We start from the raw sequence: 25,519 nt of genomic DNA, 5'->3' as shown, positions 1-25,519 counted from the left end.
TCGAGGCTGCGGTGGCCGGGAGTGGCCACTGCACTCCAGCCTGGGCGACAGAGTGAGACTGCAACTCAAAAAATTAATTAATTAATTAATTAATTAATAGATAAATAAATTCCTTCTATTCTCTTCTTAAGGTCATATTAGAGATCACAGCTCTTGGGACAGTAAAGAGAAGAAAGTCACTGAGGGAACAGGGGGACTGTGCAAAGCACTGGCTTTGGCACCAGGATCTAGCATGTACTGTGTGTACAGAATGGAGTAAGTCACTTTTGGCCTTCCTGTACTCCAACTTACTCATCTGCAGAATAGGTGTTGTCCCTACTCACTGGGTTATTGTGGGAGTGTAATGAGAGAATGTACTGTACCTGGCACACAGTAAGCACTCATTAGATGTTGCTGCTATGAAACAAGAGAGCCAGACTCCCATGGCAGAGGTGGGGGCAGGGTGGGGGGGCGAGGAGAGAGAAGTATGGAGGGTGAGGCAACAAAATAGAATGTAATTCACCCAGGGACCTTTCACACTCTTGAATGAAATACTGAATATTGTTACCTGGCTGTCTTATTACAAACAAAAATTGAAGGACTCAATTATCCTCTTTAAAAAAGGATTTCTCAATTAAGAAAAAAAATCTGACTCTTTTTAAGCACTGTCTTTACCAAAAGTTTATAGATCATTAAATACTCACCAGAAGGGAAAAACAAAACAAAAATCAAAGGTCACATCACCATCAATAAAGAATCAGTTAGAAAAGTCAGTAAGTGAATCTATCAGTGTAATGATGTTTTACAAGTTACTGATGTGATTACGTTTCCCTTTACCCACCAAGAGGCTAGGCTCAGTTCCTGACACACGGCCACCCTGCCTAGACCCCAGACCCAGGGACCTGCTGGGGGAACCCGGACATGGCAGGCAACCTTACGGGGAGATTGGAGCCCATGTCCGCATGGGCTGGCGCGTAGATGTTCAGGTACAGGCAGTCTTCCGACACTCCAAACTTAGGGTAACGCACCCTGAGCATGTGTTGATACGAGAACAGCCACTCTGAGTTCTGGAGGCACCTTGGAAGGGGAGAAGATAGCCTCAGGACAGCTATCAGCAGGTTGAGGACAGCCAGGAGCCTGGCCACCTCCTTTGCCTGAGCAGAAGAGGCATAGGGGAGCCACTGGTATGACATCTAATCAAGCCCAAACTTCCACATTTCCAAAACAATCAAGCACACTATACTTCTCTTTGATCTGGCTCCTGGGTAGGAAAACACATTGTGCAGAGTAATTGCACCATGAGCCCCCAGTGTGCTCCCACGTCTACACCCACCACCGTAATTCAGACACACAGAGACTCAAGCTGGTTCAGCAGTTCCCCTGATTGTAGGGAACAGGACTTTGGACTAAATTTCAAGACTGTTCTCCTCCTGCAACTCCCTTTTCTGTGTGCAGAGGAGCAAAGGGACATTTCCAGGCCTCCCTACATGGAACCAACTGAGGGAGGCTTGCAGGGATACTTCTGCATCCAGACTTTGCTCAAGCTGGTACCTCTGCTTGGAATGCTCTCTCCCCATACCTGCCCCCCTTTCTCATGTTCTTCCTGTTCTTTCAAACTCAGGCCAAGGGCCACGTCCTCCAAGAAGCCTTCTAATTTAGACTATAGCTCGTAGAAACACCTGTATGTCTTGTATTCTTTCCTAGAGCCTGTCCTAGGCTTGTACCTGAGTATTATTATCTTTCCCAGCTCCACTGTGAGCCACTAAAAGCCCAAGAATCTGTACTAGTCACTTCTGTACCCCACAAACCCAGCACAGAGGCTGACAGTAAAATTAAGCAAGACTATACATGTGAATATTTCTACCATACTCAATTGACATTAGTTGTTTTCTTAATAGAATATATGCAATATCACTGTAAATCAGCCTCCTGACAGGTGTTTATTCTTCCTCCTTGCCCTTTTGTATGTTGTTTATCAGAAATCAGGACCCAAGCCTTCCAGTAATGCCATCTCCAATCTCCCCTCAAAGCTAAGCTAGGTGGTTCTCTGTGCCCCATCAGCACCCATCTCTGGCCCCTTAATGATTGTACTTGCCACTCTATATTTTAACTATATTTATTTTTTTTTGTCCCACCACCATCAGTCTACATGTTTTCTTGAGGGCAGCTGGACTAATTCACTGTGGTGTCCCAGGTCCTCATAGAGAGCGAGTTATTGAGTTGGTTCTTAATGAATATTAGTTGGATGACAAATGAATTAATGAACAAAAAAAATGAGTTTCAGTTTAATGTCCTCAGTACCTGGACCACATGTGATCATTTCCTGTGGCTTAGGGAGGGTCCTGGTACGAGGGACCCTAATGCCAGGAGCCGACATAGCCCAACCTCAGAGCTTCACAGAATCTGAGGAGTCAGAAGATTCTTGGGGATTTTCCAGTCTACCTTCCCACCCATAAGTCTTGCCGTAACCTTCCATGATTGACCTGGTAACTGGTTACCCATCACTCTTGAAAGTTCCCGATAACTGGGAGCTCTGTCCACCCAAAGCCCTTTATGTCACAGAAACACATTCATGTATCCATTCCATAGGTATTCAGAGTTCCCACTATGGGCCAGGCATTGAGTCAGGTACAGTTTTGACTGCTGGAGCTAAAATCCCTCAGAGTGATCCTTCCACTAAAGCCCTAGCCCAGTCTGACCATAGAGGCCAAGCCCAGGTGAGAGGTCACACAAACACACACAAAAAACAATACCTGGACAGTCCCTTCTGACCAAGAGTCCATCTTAGCGTTTCCTAGAACTGGTTGGTGCCCAAAGTCTCTAAAGAGCATTCAGATAATAGAGTTTCCTAGGTCCAGCTCAGGAGATTCTGATTCTGCATTATTTATTTATTTATTTATTTATTTATTATTTTTTATTTTTTTCGAGTTGGAGTCTCACTCTGTTGCCCAGGCTGGAGTGCAGTGGCATGGTCATGGTCACCCCAGTGTCGACCCGTGGGCTCTGGCGATCCTTCCGCCTCAGCCTTCCAAGTAGCAAGAAGTACAGGCACGCGCTACCATGCCCATCTAATTTTTGATTTAGTGTAGAGATGAGGTCTTGCCAAGTTGCCCGGGCTGGTCTCAAACCCGCGGGCTCAGGCAATCCACTCCCCTCAGCCTCCCAAAGTGCTAAGATTATAGGCTGAGCCACTGAGCCCAGCCATGATTCTGCATTTTTAAAAAAATGACTAGACCAGGGAGTCTAGTGACTAGCCATATTGAAATCAGGAGGTGACTAAAGCGCTTGCCTGGGTCTGTAGCCTTCTCTCTCCCCTGCCCCCCATGCCCATCCCCACCCCCTTCCTACTTGGCTACAATACATTCATTCCCTCAACTCCCAGAGTCACAGGCCACCCATGGGACTGAGGCTGGTCTTACAATTTAGGGTAGGAGGTGGCTTCTCTCAAGTTATCCCAGGATGATGCAGGCTGTGGATTCGCGAATCGCAGAGGTCCCAGAGGGGGTGCAGCAAAGGGCACCCCGAGGAACATGTTCACGGGCCCGGGGCTTCCCAGCACAGTGACTTGCTTCCCCTGAACCCATCCCAGCCTGGTGTTCCTCTCTGGCAGGTCAGCAGCAGGCCCTGAGGAAACACATGGGGAAGGATCAGGGGTTGGTTGGAGATGGGCAGGGCAGTGCCCCAACTGGAGCTTCCCAGCTGTGGTGTTCTTTCTTCTCCCGGAGGCTGTGCAACAGACTGTATCTGGGTTCCCTTCTGTGAATCCATGTCCACCACTTCCTCCAAGATTAACAGAGAAGTCATCTCCATCAGTGCTCTTAGGAGCCCAATACTGAGTCATAAAATTTCCCCATTTCACTTGTGAAGCCATCCCCTTTCTGTTATGTAGAAACTTTTCCTTTCAGGACTCATGCAAGCTGAGCTCTGCAGACTCTAAGACCCCACAAAGTCATCTGCCCAGGGTTTCCTATGCTTCTGTCACTCTCATACCCACCAGCACAGGTGCTGGCTCGTTTGTGCATCACTGTATGACTGCAAGTTTTTTATTTTTCTTAAACTTAAATTTTCATAGGTTCCCTTTAAAATTTTACCTAGAGGAATTCCAAGCAATAATATCTATGGAATTGTGGTTTTGATGAGTTAGGTAAATGCTTTTGAATACTCGTGGAAATAAAATAAATATACATTGATTAAAAGTTAAAATTTTCATGCAGATGTCACCTGAAATCAACTCATTACTTTCAGGGGCATAAAGATGGCACTTGGGAAGACTGGCCATGCAAAACATCTCAGTTTCCATGCAGAATGTGGAGCCTTGAGAAGAAGCCTCCCCAGTTACTTCCTTAGCAGAAGCCAGGTGTCTTGGTGCTGTTTCAAATGTAATCTCCTTACTGAAAGTCTTGCCTCCATAGCCAGGACCGCAGAAGCCCAGGCTCTGTCCCATACCCCTCCCCGGTGCCCAGGATAGAGCCCCTCCAATCCTCCTGCAGTGTGTGAACAACCCTAGGGCAGAATCAGGATCTTCTGTGTCCTACCCATGGCTGAGAAGGAAACTTTGGTCCAGGGCTGTCAGTGCCCTAAGGGTAACCTAAGGATACCCTTGGTGCCCTAAGGGTACCTACCTAAGGGTACTATGTAGCCCTCTACTGGCCCTCAAAGACCTCTGAATGGTAGCTTCATTTCTACCAGTGGGAAATCCTCCCCCACCCCATATTTTGGCAACTTTCCTTTCCCATGAGGTATCTCACCCTTGGTGGTGACTTCAAGGATCCAAACAGCCCATATTAGGGCCTGACCTGGATGCACACAATGCCTGCTCATTTGGTTGGCCTGCCTGAACTCCACAGCTGCTGGCCTCAGAGAGCTTCGGACAGGGCCAGAAAAGGTTTCCTGTTAATAGGCAAGTGCTGAGCAGATAAGCACAGGCCACAAGATTAGAAAGAATAGCATCAGACCAATGTTTTCAGAGGAATTGGTCAAGCAAGACCAATGGCCAATGATTTACATAAAAGAAAGCTGATGATTAACTCTTGAGCTGGGGAATAATTTGGTAGGGTTTGGACTCATGGGATGGGAAAGGACAATCCAGATCAGTAAGCCAGGGATCTCAAGATGCCTACAGGGGCCAGGAAAGCAGCAACAAGCAGTGAATGGAGCTGGCCAGGAGAGAACAATAGGGAGTAATGGGGACTATGGACAACTGGACAGCACATGCTTTGTCTAAAAGAACAGTGACTTCATAGCACTAGTAAACATTTGGCTTGTGACAATGTAGTAGGCCAAATCAGAAGTCTATGACAGCTCTCTGCTTTTAAATGTAACCTCAGGGTTAAAAAATCACCACATGAGCCCAACACAGCATTTCTACTAGCCTGAGTAGTGCCCTAGGTCAGCCCTCTATGTTTCCAACCTAGACCCATGCTCCCCAGTGTAATCATGAAGAGACAGGGACAAGGAGGTGAAGTCATGATAAGTAGTTCTGCTGGGACCCTTCCTCGGCATTCTGGGCTCTCATGGCAGTGCTCTTTCCATGATAAGGCCATGTCCTGAGAAACAGCTGGTGTGTCATAAGAGACTCAGGTCAGGACCAGGAGCATCATCAACCTGCCCCCAGCAGGTTCCATCCCTATCTTGGGGTAATAGGCTCAGGATGGAGCTTTTCAAATGTTTGGGACTGGGCTGGCAGAGTCAGACTTATCTGGAGCACTTGAAAATGCATCTTTCTACCCTACCCCATGGAGATTTGGGGGCAGGGCTCTGGAATGTAACCATAGTAGGTTTGGAAAGCATCAATCTGTTGCACAGGTTTCCCAGTGTAGTTGCCTTATGAAAGAGGCAGGGGAACCATAAACAGGTATTATGTGTCTACTGTATACAGAACCCTGCACACCCAAGGGCAGCTCAAGGTCAGAGCAAGGGCCTGGTGCACTTTGCTCAAGGCAGGTGTTCCATATTCCTTTGTGGAAATACCTACAGTAAATAATCTTTTTTCCTTCACTCCAACTCCATTCCCAATATGCTGTTGAGAGTGCCAGGAATTATGGGAAGAGAACGTCAGTGGAATCGCATCTTATGTGAAGGTATGAATCTTAATTCAGCAAAAATTCACATTTGGCTCAAGTTTATCTTAAAAATTTTGCAAATTGCCCTGAAATCCAATGAACAGCAGTGAACAGAAGTCCCTAAGTATTATGATGGGTTAGGGTCAAGGAAGAAAAGGGCTGCTTTTATTAGATGTCTGGATGTTCACTGTGAGCATAAATCTCTGGAGGTGAATGGAGGATGGACAGGAATTTCTAAAATATTTCCAGCTTGATTTCAGGGTTTACCTTTTCAGGTTTAACACTAAGCATATAAAAATTTTAATGCATGTTTATAGACATATGTGTTATGAGAGGATTAAAAGATTTAGTTTTTAGATACCAAAGAAATAGCTCATGTCCTGGCCATATACTGGGTAGTCAGTAGCTTTTGCTAGATTGGAATCTAAATCTTGCTTCTTAAGACCCACCCACACACTATTCTTTAAAAAGCTGTAAAGAAGAATGTGTCTCTTTTCCCCACCTTTCCGGATAGGCTCTTCTGGTTATGGCGGTCATAAGCAGCTATATATTCTTACCCATGGCCTCGACGCCCTTGACAGATGGGCTTTACATTGGTTCTCTCTCAAAACCAAGGGTGTTCTTGAACAAATCTTTTCTCTTCTCTGGACCTTGGTCTCCCCATCTTATGATAATAATTGTGCAGATATTTTAGGATAATAAGTTTCAGAGACCCAAGAATGAATGAGGTTTCTAGATTTGCCTGTGATGCCAGCAAGGTCCAGCACAGGCCAACGAAGCCAAGAAGTTTCTGAGAAGAGGAACAGGATTGCTGCCAGGGCAAGTGAGTGGCTCTGAAGGCACAAACTTTATCAGTTCAGAATGGCATCTCGGTTGGCCCTGCCAACAAATGTCTTCAACAAACATTTGGCCTTTTGCCTCCTTAGCAACCTGAGGCTTCTTAGACTGTTTTCCCCCTCTGGCCCTCCCTAGTTGTCACCAAAAAAGATTCTCCCTGCCCTTGAACTCTATCCCTCTATCCAACCAGAAAGACTGTTAATTCTCAATAGCACTATTCATTCAACAGTTTTAGGAGTGCCTTCACATGAACTATCTTTTTGTCAAACACCCTCTTTCCCACTTTTAGATGTCTTTCTTCTCCAGTTTCTTGTTCTGTAAAGCCCAATTCAACTGTCACCTCTTCCAAGAACATTTTCCTGATTCTCCTGAACTCTTGAGTGCTTTGCTTTTCCAACCTCTCTTGTTTCCTACTTAGTTGTGACCATGACTATCTGCTGCCTTAGCATACACCTAAGACTTTTCCACATAGGTATCCATCACAGCTTCTTATGTATACCCTGGGGTTTCCCAAAGCTCAGTCATTGACCTTCTATCTTCACAATTTATACATTCTCACTACCAAGTTGATTATCAAGTTTTCATATTTTTCCCTAAATTGGCCCTTAAAAAACTGTTTACCAAATATTATGCATTGGGGACAATGTTTTGAAAAGAATAGACCAACATATTTTACTTTCCTGTACCCAAAATAATTTCCCTTATCCCTGGCAATCATTAAGGTGAAGTGGCAGTGTATGGTGTAGAAGACCCCCCCAAAATAGAAATGACAAAGTGGAAAATCTGCCCTTTCTGTACTGTGGCTCTTGGAAAGGAGAAGGGAAAAAAAGTAAGGAAAGCATGGGTGATGCAAGGTGTCCTGACTCTCCCCATTAAACATAAGTCCAAAGAGGTACAGTGACAGGATGTGTGCTAAGCAGGGACGGGTCCTCCAGGAGGGGGCTGTCACCTGGGTGCCACATCTCTGAACCAGCCTTAGACAGCCACAGCAGAGTAAAAGTGATTGAGCCAAGAGAGATCTAGGGAGGACTCCCACTTCCCTTGGATCCTCAATTCCTTAGAGGATCCCAAATATCACCCTGTGACTTTGAAGAGAACTTGGAGGTGATTGCCAGTCTGGCTGGGAGCTAGATGAGGAGGAGGGCAAGGTGCTACAGAGGTGCTTCTTGGACTTGAGAACAGAGTGGAGCCACCCCAGCCTGGCCCGGGCTGGAGCACAGTGCTGAGTGCTGGGCAGGCTGAGGTGAGGTGTTGAGTCAACAAGGGAGGATCAATAGGCTTTGGTCAAAGCCAGAGGACAGACCATGAGCTTGCCATTTTAGAATGTATCCTCCTCCCAGGAACCTAGTACAGAGGGAAGTTGCTATGAAGACCATGACAGTGCAAGGACCTCTGCAAGTGTGTCCGAGCTCCCTCTGCTCTTCTACTCATGTGGTCATAGAGGCTTCCCTCAAGTCATGCAGCCAGACATCATCCTGGAGAAGAGGACAGGTGGGGTGGTGTGGGGTGTAAATCTGAGAGGCTATGGATTTATTTGGAAAAAGTTATGCTATCTAAAGAGACTGTTTAAATTACTGAATAGGACTGAGTTCACCAAATTGAGTTGAAATGTAATTATCTACCATTAACCAGGAAGGTGAGGTATTCTCTCTTTGTTAAAAATGGAAATGAACAAGCATTTAGATACACATAAAAGTCATGCTACAACTGAACAGTCTTTCTCTTCCATAAAAATCAGAATGCAGAGAGAACTGTGGTGGAAATGGCTTCCTAATTATCTGCCTTCTACTTTCTGTTCTGTCTAGGTACCACCTCTGATTGTCTCAGGCATCCCTTAATGTATAGGGCCTACTCTCTGGGAAACACTGATATGTCAGGAAACAGCTTGATATGTCAGCTTTCTTTTATAGAATGCCTTGTAGGTACTACACCTGGGGATAAGTGCGTTATTTGCATCCATTACTTAATTTAATGTGATTGTTCCTATTCCTTAATTTAATGTGAGTATAGATGAGGAAACGAGTTCTGCAAAGTTTTATGGTAATATTGGACAGTTGGGCCAATATAAGATTGAGAAGCAGCACGACTGGGACTTGAGCCTGTTTCCTGTTGCAATTTGGGGAGGAAGGAGTAAGAAATGAGAGACAACAGTAAGATCAGGGAGGATGAGCTGGCTGCTGCAGTTCTCAGGCCATTAAAATCACTTAATCTCTATCAAGTTGAATAACCATCGCCTCCTTGGACCTCGATGTCCCTGTCAGTAGCAAAGACCAGTGACCTGGATGCCCCGAGAGACACAGACCTTTGACAGTCTCCCCCTGCTCCCCCAGATGGCTCTGCTGAAACCCTGAGGGAGAAAAGCAAGATGAGAGCTAAGAGCTCAGTCTTCGGCTTGGCTGAAACATAGGCTAATCTACTCTACCCTGCTGATAGATAGGGGAGATCAAAGTCCACCTCGGATTCTCATAAGAGGAGGCTGAAGGAAACGAACCCTGAAGGCATGAGAGCAATGGCAGCCGCCTCAGGGTGAAAACCAGTGTGTAGGTGGATGAAACAAAAGAAGGATGCTCATGGTGATGGAATGCAGTGATAGGTGCAGTGATGAGTCAAGTGGTGAGTGTGCAGTGACAGGTACAATGATAAGGTGCAGTGACGAGTATAGTGATGGGTGCAGTGATAAGGTGCAGTACTGGGATACAGTGATGGGGTCAGTCATGAGTGCAGTGGTGAGTGTAGTAATGGGGTGCAGTACTGAGTTCAGTGGTGAGTGTGTAGTGGTGGGTATATGGTGAAGGTGCAGGGGTGGGTGCAGTGGTGGGTGTGCAGTGATGGGTGCAGTGGTCAGGGTGCAGTGACTGTGGTAGTCTACAGTTATTCTCCGGGGTCCATTCAGTTTCTGCAGAGACTAAACTGATTAATTAAATGGAGTTGTGAGAGGGAGCAGCACCCTTGCGTCTTTTGGGTCCTTAACAGTGGTGCTAATCTCTGCTATACTCCCTGTCCCCAAGGTACAATATTGTTCTTGATTCACTATCTTGGCTATGGAATGGGAGACTCTTGTCTTCTGGCACTTTCAGAGGTTTCCATTTGGCCTTCCCTATTGTGATGGCTCTTAATTCATAGGCCAGGGATCGGATGGGGGTGAGGGGAGGATTATTCCAGCTGCCAAGTATATCACTCCCAATTTTTGCACCTGGTCACTAAGGAAATGGCCACTGGGTGGGACCCACTGACCCAATGAGCCTACTGTGAGTCAGTCTCTAAGTAGAGTTCCACTTACTACCTGGCCCCTATAGGTCTCCACTATAACAGGGGGTTGTGATGATACTTTGGGTTGCTAGAAAGCAATATCACTTCAGATTCTGTGTCCATTAGTCCTGGGAATATTTTCTTCGTACACAGTCACCCAAGTAAATAGCCATATGGCTCTTTGGGAAAGAACTCAGGGACTTGCCAGCATATATCTTGCTATAATGTTGCAGAGCCCTTCTTTCTAAGGACCTAGCCTCCTTTTCATTTGGTGATTTCCAGATCTGAAAACCGGCTCAGATCTAGGAACTGAGAGAATAATCTGTGACCTTTACTGGGACAACCAGACTTGTGCTAGTCCTCCATCTGTCCTTTTTTCTTTGTTGTGGATGCTAAGCAGTACCCTGGGTGACAGTCTGTCTGTGTTCCTCTACAGACACCATACCCTATTAACCATATTCACCATTGCTTACAGGTCTGATCCTCTGGCCTTCATGGTCATTAAAGTGATTGCCGCTTCCTGCCTTCTGGCAATTGAGTGCCACCACCTAGCCTCTGAATGGGTGACTTTAAGGCTCTGTATTCCTCATGGATGTTAATGAACCCAGCTCTGTGGCCACCTCTCACACTGTGCCCCCCCCCAGCATGCAGAGGGCCACCACTAGACTTCTTAATGATGCTGGTGCTCTTCTTACCAGCACATTTTGGTGAGGTTTTCAGCCTGCGGTTCATCTGTGTCTGCCCTTCCACTACTACTGATAAGAGCCTTTTCTTAAGCTCTTACCCAGGCTCTCTTGAGCTCACACTTGGCCATTAACTGCTTGTTAGCAGCTCTCATCTCTCATGATCCTTCTGCAGTATGCAACTAAGTAGCATCTGACCTACTCTACTGTCTTTGCAGGTTTTGTTCTCCTCATATTTTTCAAATGCTTACATCATTGCACCTTGTACAGCATTCCCCTCCACATAGAACATTTTTCTAGTTTGCTGCCAGCAAAATCTTTAGCAATTGAGTCACCACCTTGTGCCTCACCCACCACCCAAGACTGCATTTTCTACCACTGCTAGGCAATAGGTGATTCAGTTCCAGAACCCCTTCTTACCACCTGTCTTCTGAGTTAGTCCTGAAACCGCTTGTGTTGGCCTGAGTCCTCCAAGATGCAGATGTCAAGAAAGGATTAAGCATGTAAAGATTGTATTGGGGATACTCTGATGGATACAAAATGAGGAGGAAGCCAGGAATGGCCAGGAGAGCTGCCAGACTATGAAAGAATCTGCAAAGGAGAGAAGACAAAAAGATTGGGTGAAAGCATCCCGAGGCTACCATGAAGACTAAGAAAAGTTCAGAGTGCATCAGAGAGGTTGTGACCCTAAATCAATAAACAGTGGAGTCCTGAGTTCCCAGAAATGGGTCTACCTTTGTATCCCTGCCACACTCGGTCATTAGCAGGGAGCAGCCTGTGGGAAGCATAGTCTTGGCATAGTCGTGACAGATTTCAGAGGTGAGTAGCTGGTGCCCTCTTTCAATGGTTGAAAACCAAAGGAGGAAGCCTGCAAGTTGCATTCTCATGGCTGCTGCAACTACTATGAGATATCAAGTGAGTATGCATTATGAGCGGCCCATTACGAGTTGAGTATTTTCAGATCCAGAAATAAGAAGAGGCAAGAACACTGGCACATTAGAAATTGTGACTGAGCAAGTCAGGTTAGCACAAGTAAGTTGCATACACATGGCTGAAACCATGTCATCTCCCTCTATGCACCAATGTCTCCCCTTCAGTCACATCCATTCACCACCTCATGGCAGGTTCCCTGCGACTAGACAGAAGAGGTAAATGGGACTGGTTTACATATGGGCTGCCTTAAGAAGACAGGCTACAACTGGATTTTTACACAACTACTACCTCCTGGGATACTCTCAAAAGACAGTGGTGAGAGGAAAACCTTCTGGTGTCCAGTTTTAAGCAATATACTTGGTTGTCCACTTTAAATGGGAACAAAAGTGACCAGAAGCAAAGACAAGCATGGCTTCTGGACAGTAGTGAATGACTTGGCTGGTTGCTTGGGAGTCTGGAAAGAAACAGATAGGATCATAAATCAATGGCAAGGAGATCCGAGGAAGAATCATGCAGATTCATCTGTGGGTCTGGGACAAAGCGTGCTAATCTCTTGCCTTGGTGTTAATGCCCACCAGACAGCACTGACTACATACAAGACACTCTACAAATGGATGGACAAAACTTGTGTGGTGCTTGCACAATGAGTCCATGAACAGAACAGCTACATTGGCAGAAACTGCACTTGAGCTCTGAATCACCAAGGCTGTTTCTAGGCAATACTGCTGGTGAATGCCCAATGGTCAGCAGCAGATACTAATACAAGCCCGCAATACGGTCCTATCCCTGGGTAGGCATCAAAATGGATTTGGTAACAAGTTGGTTATGTCAGGCCTTACTGTGGGACATGGTAAGGACAGTGACTCATCCTTATCAGAATTGACATCTACCAAGAATTTGGACTTATGGGTTTGCCTTCTCTGCCCACAGCACCACCCTCTGAGGGCTGTTGCCTAACTTGCTATCATGGGATCTCCTGAAACATCACTTCAGCAAAAGGAATCTATTATATGGTTAAGGATGAGAAAGTGAACAAATGGTCTCAGGATCCACCATATGCTGCATCAACTGAAAACAGTTTAATAGAACAATGGAATGGTCTATTAAGATATCAGCTTGGTAGCAGCACCCTGCCTGACTGAAATACTGTACTGCAGGATGTAGTATATATTCTGCAATGCTTGGGCTGTGGTGCTGTGTCCCAACAGCTAGAACAGACTGTCTGCTGGAACAGACAAGAGGTGAAAGGAATACTGACCCCTATCACCATCATTCTCAGTGACTCATTTGCAGAGTTGCTTTATGTTCCCCAAAGCCCAGGCTTTATGGGATTTAGGTTCTATTTTGGGGGGTGGAGAGATCTTTCACCAGTCAACACAGTTGGGCAGTCAACCCAGCCAAAGATTTCACCGAATTTGAAAATAAAACTGCTGCCTGATTATTATAGACTCCTGATACCAGTAGATCAGAAGCAAAGAAAGGAGTTATTCTGTTGCTTATCATGAAGAAACGAGGCTGCTGCTGTGTAACTGTAATACACTTTGTGCTTCTATATTCAGCATGGCAAGTCAGGTCAACCAAAGGCTCTGATCTATCAGGGATAAGGGTCTGGATCATTTCACCAGGTAGACTTGGACTTAGGACCTGTTACAGTAGTAGATACCAAACTTGTTCCTCTAACTGTCCTGCATTAGGTCTTTTATGGAGATTATAAGTGGCACCACCATGAAGACTCTGTGATAGTGTACTGTAGCAGAGGGTTCTGATGTTCCACATCTCATCCCTCAGCCCACCTCTGATTTCAGCTACAGTTGTTGTAAACTGTGCCATACGAGTACAGACTCAATGCTGACAAGTTCCACCTCAATCCTGTGCCATGCAGCTGTCTGCTTACTGTCACAGGGCTCCTTCTGATGTTATGAAGGTCTGTCTGGTCCATGTATAAGTCTTTCCTAGAAGGAACAGTTTTTAACCAATGGGGCATGAAGCTAGCAGATACAGGCTCCAACTTCCCATCATTCATGTGAACAATTCTAGAAGGCATGCTCTTAATTGTTCAATAGATCTAGAGGAATCAAGGCTCCTGTTGACAATAGCAGAAATCTCAACAAAATACCCTTATAGTCATATTTCCTCCATTATCCTGTCTCATGTTCCCTTACTCCCTTATTCCTGAGATTTCCTTTCAAATAAACTATCTGAATATAAATTTTTGTTTCAGTTCTGCTTTTAGGAGAACCCAAACTAAGTTTTTCATTTCCTTTTACTGGTTGTGTTAGTCGCTGAGCTAAGCATTTTGTAAGCATTATCACACTGAATCTGCACAAAATTTTATGGAGTTTATTATATTGTTATAGATAAGGAGACTAAGACACAGTAAGGCTAAGAGAAGGTCATAGAGCTGATCTTCAAATCTAGATCTGTCTGACTCTAGTTTTAGCTATCATGCTACTCATCCTCTACCACCAGGGTATGGACTGCAAAAGGGTAGGACAACATTGGGTTCATCTTGTAGCCTTAGTGACCAGCTCAGAGCCTGGGAACAGATCTTTAATAAATAAATGGCAAACTTAAAATTATGAATGTGTTTCTTTCTCCAATTTGGTATTTATAAGGAAGATCTATTCAAAGTTGGCCTAAAATAATGCAAACACAGGAAAATATTCAATCCTTGCACTTACTAGGATTTTAAAGAGGTTAAACTGGATATTGGTGGGCTTAAGAGATACCTCATCTCTACAATAAATCAAAAAATCAGCTGGGCGTGGTAGCGCACACCTGTAATTCCGGCTACTTGGAAGACTGAGGTGGAAGGATCGCCGGAGCCCAGCAGGTCGAGGCTGTGGTGGCCGGGAGCAGCCACTGCACTCCAGTCTGGGTGACAGAGTGAGACTCCAACTCAAAAAAAAAAAAAAAAAAGAGATAGGTTACAAAAAAAAATAAAAGCCTATCTCCTCTCTCCTCTCATACACTATTCAACACAACTTCTGACACCACATGTATGAGGGTATTTTCCCAATACTGATATCTCCTAAGAAATTCTTCAGTGAACACCAGCTAGTTATCTTCTAATTCAACTCAATGCTGACACCATCTACCTAGAGATAGTATCAGATTCCACAGGTTGAGTGCTCAGTCCCACAAGAGTCTTTTACATTTCAGATGCCAGTAGTAGGTCATGGCCTGTACTTCCAACTTACAAGCTATAAATTGAGGTTCCCATGATCCTTCCTTGGATTCAATAATTTGCTAGAGTGGTTCACAGAACTCAAGGAAATACTTTACTTATATTTACTCATTTATTATAAAGAATATTACAAAGGATACAGATGAACAGTCAGATGGAAGAGATGCATAGGGCAAGGTATGTGGAAAGGAGCAGGGAGTTTCCATGTCCTCTCTGGATATGCCACCTCCCAGAACCTCCAAATGTTCAGTTATTCAGAAGCTCTCCCAACCAAATTTTTGGGGGCTTTTATGGAGGCTTTAATATGTAGGCATGATTGACTGCATTATTGGGCACTGGTGATCAGTTCAACTTCAATCTCTTTCCCCTCCCAGGAGTTGGGTCAGGTAATGAGACTGATAGTTACAACCCCTTAATCACATGATTTGTTTCCTTGGCAGCCAGCTCCCATCCTAGGGCTATCCAGAAGTCCCCAGCCACCAGTCAGCTCATTAGAATACAAAACACATTCTTATCATCTTAGGGATCCAAGGGGTTTAGGAACTGTATTTCAGGAAATGAAGGATGAAGACCAAATATATATATATTTCACAATATCACAGTGGACTAGTCTTAAAATAGGGCTTCTTACAGTCTCTCAATTAGATTTCAGAACCAAGCCATAGCAACATTCCAGCCAGGAGTGGATCAAAATCACCCCTACTAAAAAAAATTTTTGAGTGCCTTTGATAGTCACATAAGCTGAGACTGTGGGGGTCCTCCAAACACCCAAGAAAGATGGACCTCTATACATGCCATCCGGTTGAGAAGGGAGAAAAGATATAGGAAGATAAAGGAAAGTAATGAAGGACAGAAAAGCTTAAGAAAGAATTCCAAGACAATCTGAAAAAAAAAAGAAAGAACTTGAACTTTGTGATTGTAGAAAACACCCACTTTAGACAAAGAATATCAGATCATTTAATCTCAAATTTCAAGGAACATTCAGACATGTTTGAAGCACCATAATGTTCTAGGCATAGACTTGAATTAAATATTTTGTTTTGTTTTTCTTCGAGTTGGAGTCTCACTCTGTCGCCCAGGCCGAGGTGCAGTAGCACACTCACGGCCACCCTAGCATCAACCTACTGGGCTCTGGTGATCATTCCACCTCAGTCTTCCAAGAAGCTGGAACTACAAACACGAGCTACCACATCCATCCAATTTTGTAATTATTGTAGAGATGAGGTCTCGCCAAGTTGCCAGGGCTGGTCTCGAAACCACAGGATCAGGCAATCCACTTGCCTAGGCCTCCCACATTACTGGGATTACAGTCTGAGCCACCCAACCCAGCCTAAATGGTTTATTGTATGTTTGTAGAATTTGAGGAGATAAATGTGGAAGAGCATGCTGGGCAAGCATTCTAGGATCAATGTCAATCTTGCAGGAACTCTTCCAGAGAATAAAAAACTAGGGAACACTTCCCAATTGTTTGAATGAAAGCTGCAAAACCTTGATTCCAAAATCCATTAAGAACTGTATGAGAAAGTAAAAATTAAATACTAATATCTCTTATGTTCTTATGTAAAAAAATCTTTAAATTATTAGTAACTCAAGTTCAGTGATATATAAAAGCATACATCATAATCTACTGAAGTTTATTCTTGGTATGCAAGGTTGGTTTAACATTTGAAAATCAATCAATGTAATTTACCACACTAAAAATGCTCTAGCATGATATCAAAAACTTAAGCAAGCATGATTTTGATGCTTTTTTAATTAAAATATTTTTTTAAATATTTGCTTATAAGAGCACTCATAGATTTTTGTTTCCAGTTAGAACATAAAAGCTTGTTATAGTTCCTGCTGTAGCAAAAAAAAAAAAACAAAAAACTGGATGAACTTAAAATACATATATATTTAAAACTATCAAAGAACTGTGGACACAGAGAAGCCTAATTGAGCTAAATCCCACAAAGGGAACAAGCTGTTCCTAAAATGAGTACAGATGAATATAGATAAGTACATTTACATCTCTGGAAGAAGTTGCCAAGTTAAGGTCAAAAATAGGTAGAAGAATTAGCCACCATATGCAGAGGAGTTTTTCAGGGACAAGGACAAATCATCTCAGCTTCTAAAGCCAAATGTGGTTTAACCTGGCAGACTAAAATCTGAAAAAGTGCCAAATACAGGCCTTCTGCTCCTTGCCTGCCAATTCCCTTCCACAGGAATTTTGCTGAGTAAGCAGTGGCACTAAGGGAAAGACTGGAAAACACAGAGAAATCTTGTATATTTGCAGTGCTTACATATTGAAGCCTTGCAGGGAGGCACTTGATTCCACCTTCAGACATTTGAAACCAGAGGTCAACCATAACTGATCAAAGGCTTAATCTTGACTCTGTTTGATTTCTGATTAAATTGACCAGATCAGCCCTATTTACGAAACCTGTCATAAAATCTGAATCATGAAGAAACAAGAAATTGTGACTCATAATCAAAAGACAGAAAGGGCCAATAGAAGCAGTTCCGTTAAATCACAAAAGAATGTTGATATAACAGACAAAAACTTTAAAATAACTATGGTAAGTATATTAAAGAATGTAGAGGTAAAATTGGAGGAAATTTGTGAAAAGATAAAGAATTTCAGTGGAGAAATGAAAACTCTACATGAAACCAACTGAAAATTCTAAAGCTGAAAAATACAATGTATGAAATAAAGGATAATTTAAATGAGCTTAATATCAGACAAAACTGAAGAAAGGGTTAGTGAACTTCAAAATAGGGTAATATCAAATAGCCAAAAAGAAGCACAAAAATGAAAAAAAAAAGAAAGGAAGAAAAATAAAAACATGGGTAACCTATATAATACATAATATATAATCATCTAACACATATATAATTGGAGTCCAAGGAAAAGGAAAAAAGGGATAAAGCTGCACAGCTATTTGAGGAGATATTGACTGAAAAACTGATGAAAGACATCAAGCTATAAATCTAAGAATTTCAACAAATTTCAAGCAAGATAATTATAAATTTAACAATTACTCTGTAACACATCATAACCAATTGCTAAAAACCAAAACTAAAAAAAACTTTGCCAGCAATCAAATAACAAAAGACAGCCTGGATTCTAGAAAAAAGCAGTAAGAATAGTGGCTATTTTATTAGAAATAATGAAAGCCAGAAAGGAAAAAAAAGTGTTGAAAGAAAAAGTACTATTTATCTAAAACTTAATATCATAGAAAGTATTCCTCAAGAATGGAGAAAAAAAATAAAGACATGTCCAAAGAAAAAAAAAGTTGAGAGAGTGTGTGACCAATAGATTCACACTGCAAGAAATAATAAAGGAATTTTTCAAGAGATGTGGAATGACATCAGAAAAAAATGGTAGAGTAGAGAACTTCAAGGTCTCATTTCTCCAACATTTGCAAAAAATGTCAGAATAAACTTTACATGAACACTGGAAACTACTCAAAGTTTATAGGCATACAAACATATAATCATGAAAAAGATTGGCTGAATCTTGATAGGAGAGCTTTGTGGCAATTTCTGGCATCCTCTTTCACTCCCCAGTTCCATGACAGTCTTGAAGGTGACAGATTACATTCCAGGTATGAACCCATTGTTCCAGAAAGAATAGAGTATCTTATATTATAAAATAATAATAATTTTGTTTACTTGTTTTTATCTTTCTGGTAGCTCCCACAGGGCTAGCTCAACAGATTTGCTTTTACTTATCCTAACTTAGAATTCTCAGAGTGGAGAAAAGACTAACCAGGGAGCTTTTGTAAAAAAATATTTCAAGACAAACGTATTAGCTGCTGCTGCCTGGGGCAAGGGATACTAACTGTAGAAAGCAACAGACATATCACAAAGCTTGGGAAGAAAAATAGGAGTGAGGTACTTTAAGGGATAAGGGCTTTGAAAGCTCCCATATATTCCTGAGACTGTAAAAGGCTATGTGCAGCCAAGGGTGGAGATCACACTCCAAAAACACTTATAAGAGTCCTAAGCTCTCAAGTGGCTGACCTTCAGGCTCTGCCCAAACAGAAAGTGAAGGCTAAGGCAGAGTTGTAAATTGTCCAGCTAAGTGTTGAAAATTGCCTTAAGAAACACATAGAGTACATTTGCAAAGACTGGAAGGTTTTGGTTGCTCCAGGAATTTAAATAAATCTCTGTCAAATCCTCTTGACTACTAAATTAGCCAAACAAAGACTTTGGTGACCACACATGACATAGAACACCCACTTTACAAAATTAGTTTATAAAAGTCAATAAACAAAACAAACTACAAGAAGCAATGACAAGCCCTAGGGAGGGGGTGAATATGATTTCCAGAGCTGCCACATTATAATATTCAAAATCCCCAGTTCTTAGCAAAAAATGAGACATGCAAATAAACAAGAAGTATAGTGTATAAATGGGTGGGGAGAGGGGATAAATTAATAAAAACTCTCCCTGAGGAAGTCCAGATGTTGCACTTATTAGACAAAGACCCTAAATGACTATTTTAAATAAGCCCCAAGATGCTAAAAGAAACTAAATACAAAGAACTAGAGAAAACTATAAGAATGATATCTCACAAAATATAGACTATCAATGAAGAGACTGACATTTTAAAAAGGAACCTAGTAGATTTTAGTAGCTGAAAAATATGCGAACTTGAAGGTAGATCAATTGAGAGTACCCAATCTGAGGAGCAGAAATAAAAAGAAAGAAGAAAAATGAACAAAGTCTAAGACCTGTGAGGCACCATCAAACATCCCAAACATACATAATAGGAGTTCTAAAAGTAGAGGAGAGAGAGAGAAATGTGCATACAAAATAGTTGGGGGAAAAAATGTCTGAAACCTTCCCAAATTTGATAAAAGATATGAATCTATACATCCAAGAAACTCAGCAAACTCCAGGAATCATAAACTCAAAAAGACTCACACCGAGACATATAATCAATCTGTTGCAAGATAAAGACAAAGAATCCTGAAAGCAACCAGCAAGAAATGACTCATCAGCCGGGCTCGGTGACTCAGCCTGTAATCCCGCGCCTTTGGGAGGCTGAGGTGAGTGGATTGCCTGAGCCCATGGGTTCGAGACCCGCATGGGCAGCGAGACCTCATCTCTACAATAAATCAAAAACAAAATCAGCTGGGTGTGGTAGCGCATGCCTGCAATTCCAGCTACTCAGAAGGCTGAGGCGGAAGGATCGCCGGAGCCCAGCAGGTCGAGGCTGCAGTGGCCGGGAGCGGCCACTGTGCTCCAGTCTGGGCAACAGAGTGAGACTCCAACTCAAAAAAAAAGAAATGACTCATCACATACTAGGTAACCTCAATAAGATTAATAACTGATTTCTCATCAGAAACTATGGAGCTCAGAAGGCAGTGAGATGACATATTTGAAGTGGTGAAAGAAAAATTGGTCAACTGAGAATTCTAAATACAGCAAAACTATGCTTCAAAAGTGAGTAAAAAATTAAAAGGAAGACAATTTAGATCTTTTTTTCAATAATGTAAAAGGGAGTCCTTCAGGTTGAAATGAAAGGATACTAAGCAGTTACTCAAATCTACATCAAGGAATAAAGAACACTTGTAAATGTAACTACAAAGATAAGTTTAAAAGTCAGTATTTTTTAAATCTAGTCCTCTTTTGATGGACAGCATGGTTGGTTTCATAATCTTGCTATTGTGAACAATGCCGCGATAAACATACATGTGCAGGTATCTTTTTAATAGAGTGATTTGAGTTCTTCAGGGTATATTCCCAGTAGGGGGATTGCGGGGTCATATGGAAGGTTGATTTTTAGAGCTTTTAGGAATCGCCACACTAATTTCCATAAAGGCTGCACTAGTTTACACTCCCACCAACAGTGTAGAAGTGTTCCCTTTTCACCACATCCTCTCCAGCATGTTATTTTTTGAGCTATTATATACAATGGAATATTACGCAGCCATAAAAAAGAATAAAATCATGAATTTTGCAGCAACCTGGATGGAATTGGAGTTTATAATACTGAGTGATCTCTCACAGAAACAAAGATCTGAGTATCACATGTTCTCACTCATAAGTGGACCTTGAATAACTATTGTAATACTATAAGAAAAGGATTGACAGTGGCGGGAAACTATTGAGGGACAGGAAGGGGAAGGGAGGTGAGATTAACGGTAGTCAATATCTGTCTGGGGATGGGGGGGCACACCTCATCAATAAGGGTACCTGCACAATGCATATTTGTATACCTAACCCTTAACTGTACTCCACAATTTTAAAATAAAAAATGTTAAAAAATAAAATAAAATAAAAAGTCAGTATTAATCTACTTTTAGTTTGTAATGTCTCTTTTTTCTGTATGATTTAAGAGACAATTATATAAAACAATAATTATAATTGATGTTGATGAGCACACAATGTAAAAAAATGTAATTTGTGACCATAACAACAACATAAAAGGAAGAATAAAACTATATGGAAGAAAAAGTTTAATATACTGTTTCAACTGAGTTGGTATTAATCTGAAGGGTATTGTTATAAATTAAGTTGTTAAGTGTAGTCCCCAGGGAACATACTAAGAAAATAATGGGAAAATATATAATTAAAGAAATGAGATCAAGAAGAAAATGGTACACTAAAAAAATATATATATCTAACACAAAAGAAGTCATTAATGGGGGAATTGAGGAATAAAAATATGTAAGACTTATAGAAAAGAAAGCAACATGGCAGAAGTAAATCTTTCTTTGTCAGTTTCTACATTAAATGTAAAAGAACTAAACTCTCCAATTAAAAGGCGAAGATTGGAATAATGAATTTAAAAATATATGACCTAAGTACTCGCTATTGATAAGAGTCATTTTGTAAGCAAAGATACAAATAGGCTGAAAGTGAAAGGATTAAAAAAAGGAGGGCTAGAGTGATTATACTAAAATTAGGCAACTTTAAAACAAAAATTGTTACAAGAGGTCAAAAAGGGTATATATAATGATATGAGAGCTACTCAACCCACTAAGATATAACACTTACAAAAAATATGCACCTAACAACAGAGTCCCAAAATATATGAAACAGAAAATCACAAGATTGAAGGAAAAAGTAGGCAGTTCTACAATAAGTGAAGGCTTCAATACCCCACTTACAGTAATGCCTAGAACATCTAGACAGAAAATTGACAAGGAAATAAAAGTCTTGAAAAACAATATAAACAAACTCTATCTAGCAGACACACCACATGCCACCAAACAACAGCAGAATACACATTCTACTCAAGTGAACAAGGAATATTTTTCAGGCTATATCATACATTAAGCTTCAAAACAAGTTTCAATAAATTTAAAAAGCTTGAAATCATATAAGACATCTTCTACCACAATGGAATGAAACTAGATGTCAATAACAAAAGACACTTCAGAAATTTCACGAGTATGTGAAATCTAAATAAAACACTCTTAACAAGTGAGTCAATGAAAAATCACAGAGAATTAGAAAATATTTTGAGTGAATGAAAACAAAAGTACAACATGCTACAGCTTATGGAGTGCAATGAAAACAATGCTCATAGGGAAATTTATGCCTACATTAAGATCCCAAATCAATAATCTAACATTCTACCTGAAGGAACTAGAAAAGGAAAAGCAAACCAGATCCAAAGCAAGCAAAAGGAAGAAAATAATAAAGAATAGCACTGTTATAAACAAAACAAAAAATAGAAAAACAGTAAAGAGAATCAATCACTCAAGAAGCTGATTCTTTGAAAAGATCAACAAAATTGATCAATCTTTTTCTAGATTAACCAAGACACAAATGAAAGAGAACTCAAATTGCTGAATGCAAGAATAAAAGTGGGAACGTTAAACAGAATGATTTTGAGGCTTAAAAAATAACAAATCAAATATAATACAAATGTGTCACAAGGTTTTAACAGGCATAGAAGTCAAAGAGAAGTGAAAGGAATTTTTTTTTAAGTTTCTTACATTACGTAACTAAAAAAAATCCAACAGCAGAGACCAAAAAGAGAATGACAAAATGATTTAAAAGAAAACAGGAAAGACAGAACAACAATAACAACAGAAAGAACAAATAAGAAAAATTCCAAAACCAATAACAAAATGGTAGACTTAAGTCATATTAGTAACACATTTAATGAAAATGAACTAAGCACTGCAATTTAAGACAAAAAGTTTTTCAGTCCATTCAGTACAGTAGATTTTAGAACAAGAAATATTACAGGTGATGAAGAGGGTCACTTTTTAGTGGCAAAAGAAAAATGTAATGATCAGAAAGATATGTAACAATGCTAAAAGTATATGTACCTAATGAGATATCCTCGAGATACATAAAGCAAAAATTGAAATAAAAGAAAAAATAGAAACATTATAATCATATATTTTTAATACAGTTCTTTCTCTATAATTAATAGAATAAACAAGACACAATCAGTAAAGACATAGATTTGAACAGCATTAATCAATTTGATATAATTGACACATATAGAAGACTAACAACTGCATATGATACATTTTTTTCAAGTGCACATAAAATATTCACCAGCATAGACATATACTGGACCCTATAGCAAGTTTTAATAAATTATAAAGTATTAAAATTATAGTCTCTGATCAAAATGTAGAAATCAATAACAAAAGATAATTCTAAAATTTCCAAGCTCTTGAAACTTAAGCAACACTTCCAAATTATCTATGGATCAAAGAAGAAAAAAATCACAAGGAAAATTAGATAATGGAGTTCAGGGACTAGTGCACATTTACGTATCATAAGTGGGTTGACATCATCTGTAGAAGCATAGTTACTCAGGAGAGACTGTTGTTGATTGATTGGTACTCAGAGGTGGTTTTTTTGTTTTGTTTTGTTTGTTTGTTTTTTAGTGAGTTTGTCCCTGATTGACTGATTTTCAGAAGCAGACGCTAACAATGATTTGTTGATTTGCAAAAGTATTTTCACTGAAGTAAGCTGTATTGACCAACTGAACAAGTTAAAAAACAGTTATGGTGACTACTTGTTACCATGGTCACAAAACAATGTCTATTCTAAGTTTATGAAAACATATTTATCTTTAATATAAAAAGCAATGTTCTTTTTTCTATTACTAAAAAGAAGTCAGAAAGTGACATTTTAAAAATGCTAAGTATAATAGCATTTACAACATCACATACTCAGGAATATATTTAATGGAAGCTTTTATAGACTTCTGACTTAAAACTATAAAAGATTGCTAAGAGAAACCAAAGAAGGCCTAAATCAATAAACAGGTGAACCATGTTCATAAATGTGAGGACTCAACATTATTCAGATGTCAATTCTCTCAAATTGACCTATAGAGCAAATACAATCCAAATAAAAACTCCATCAGGCTTTTTTTTTTTGGTAAAAATGGAAAATCTAATTCTAAGATTTATATGGAAAACCAAAAGACCTTGAAAAATGTTGGAGAACTTACACTATTAAATATCAAGACTTACTATATGTCTACATTGACCCCTACCTACCTCATCACATACAAAAATGAATTTAAGATGGATTATACATCTGTGTACAAAAAACTAAACTATAAAGCTTTTAGAAGAAAATATAGGGCAATATTTTCATGATATGAGGATAGGCAACGGTTTCTGGAAAAGAATACAAAAGGCACAAATCAAAAAGGAAAAAAAATGATAAACCGTACTGCAAAATTCACCAAGAGACACCATTAAGAAAGTGAAAATGAAAAGACAAGTTAAGGATTGGGAAATAAACATTCACCACATATATATGTATATATATATGTATATATGTATATATATGTGTGTATATATACATGACAAAGGAATCATATCTGGAATATATAAAAACTCCCACAGCCCAAAAATAAAAAAGACAATCCTATTTAAAATGGGCAAAAGACTTGAGTAAGCTATCAAAATTGCTGATAAGCACGTAACAGGCTATGCATCAGGGTAATGTGATTAAAGAAGCTGTCAAAATTGCTGATAAGCACATAACAGGCTATGCATCAGGGTAATGTGATTAAAGCCACCAAAACAGCTAAAGACAAAAAATAAAAACCCAACTCCAGCAAGTATTGATGAGGATGCAACATATACATTGCTGGTGCTATACACTCCTCTGCTTTCAACGATTGTCATGGGAGTCAAGCTCTAAAAATTCAGCACTTTTAAACTGGAGGAAATTAATTATTTAAATTATTTATGAGTAATCCTATTAATATACAACTATTATGCCACATTTACTGTTTTATTATTATTATCTTGACTTCCAATCTGCTAAGTGTTTTACATACATTACTTTAATCTTTCTATAACTGTATGAGATAGGTATTATTACTCTCATTTTATAGATGACAGCATGAAGGTTTAGTAAAACTGTTGAGTACTTCAACTTCTAAATCTGAGTTTTTACCCACTACTCTACATTGCAAATTTGTCTTTGGAGGGAAGTATAGCTACACAGAGTCCACAAGAATTTCAACTAGGAGGGGGATAGAGAGGATCAAAGCCAGTGTCCTCATCTGTTATGGTTTGGATGTAGTTTGTCCTTGCCCAAACCCATGTTGAAATTTGATCCCCAATGTAACATTGTTGGAAGGCGGCCCCGGGGAAAGTGTT

General features: G+C 40.6%; 1 protein-coding gene across 1 annotated transcript in view; it reads right to left on the bottom strand.

Annotated features, from left to right (window-relative positions):
• The window catches only part of CES5A (carboxylesterase 5A), a 31,512-nt gene extending 26,712 nt beyond the window's left edge, over positions 1-4,800 (bottom strand). The window contains exons 1-3 of the mRNA XM_008052623.1: positions 4,728-4,800; positions 3,399-3,603; positions 918-1,056 (exon numbers count right to left, since the gene is read on the bottom strand). Of these exons, the coding sequence (XP_008050814.1) occupies positions 918-1,056; positions 3,399-3,603; positions 4,728-4,800 (417 nt within the window). The remainder of the gene's footprint in view (positions 1-917; positions 1,057-3,398; positions 3,604-4,727) is intronic.
• Positions 4,801-25,519: the final 20,719 nt, after the last annotated feature.

Source organism: Carlito syrichta, unplaced genomic scaffold (assembly GCF_000164805.1).
Source record: "Carlito syrichta isolate Samal-C Ts95f unplaced genomic scaffold, Tarsius_syrichta-2.0.1 Scaffold284630, whole genome shotgun sequence".
Classification (NCBI taxonomy): domain Eukaryota; kingdom Metazoa; phylum Chordata; class Mammalia; order Primates; family Tarsiidae; genus Carlito; species Carlito syrichta.
Note: the sequence above shows the minus strand (reverse complement) of the source record. Positions and strands in the feature narration are given on the sequence as shown.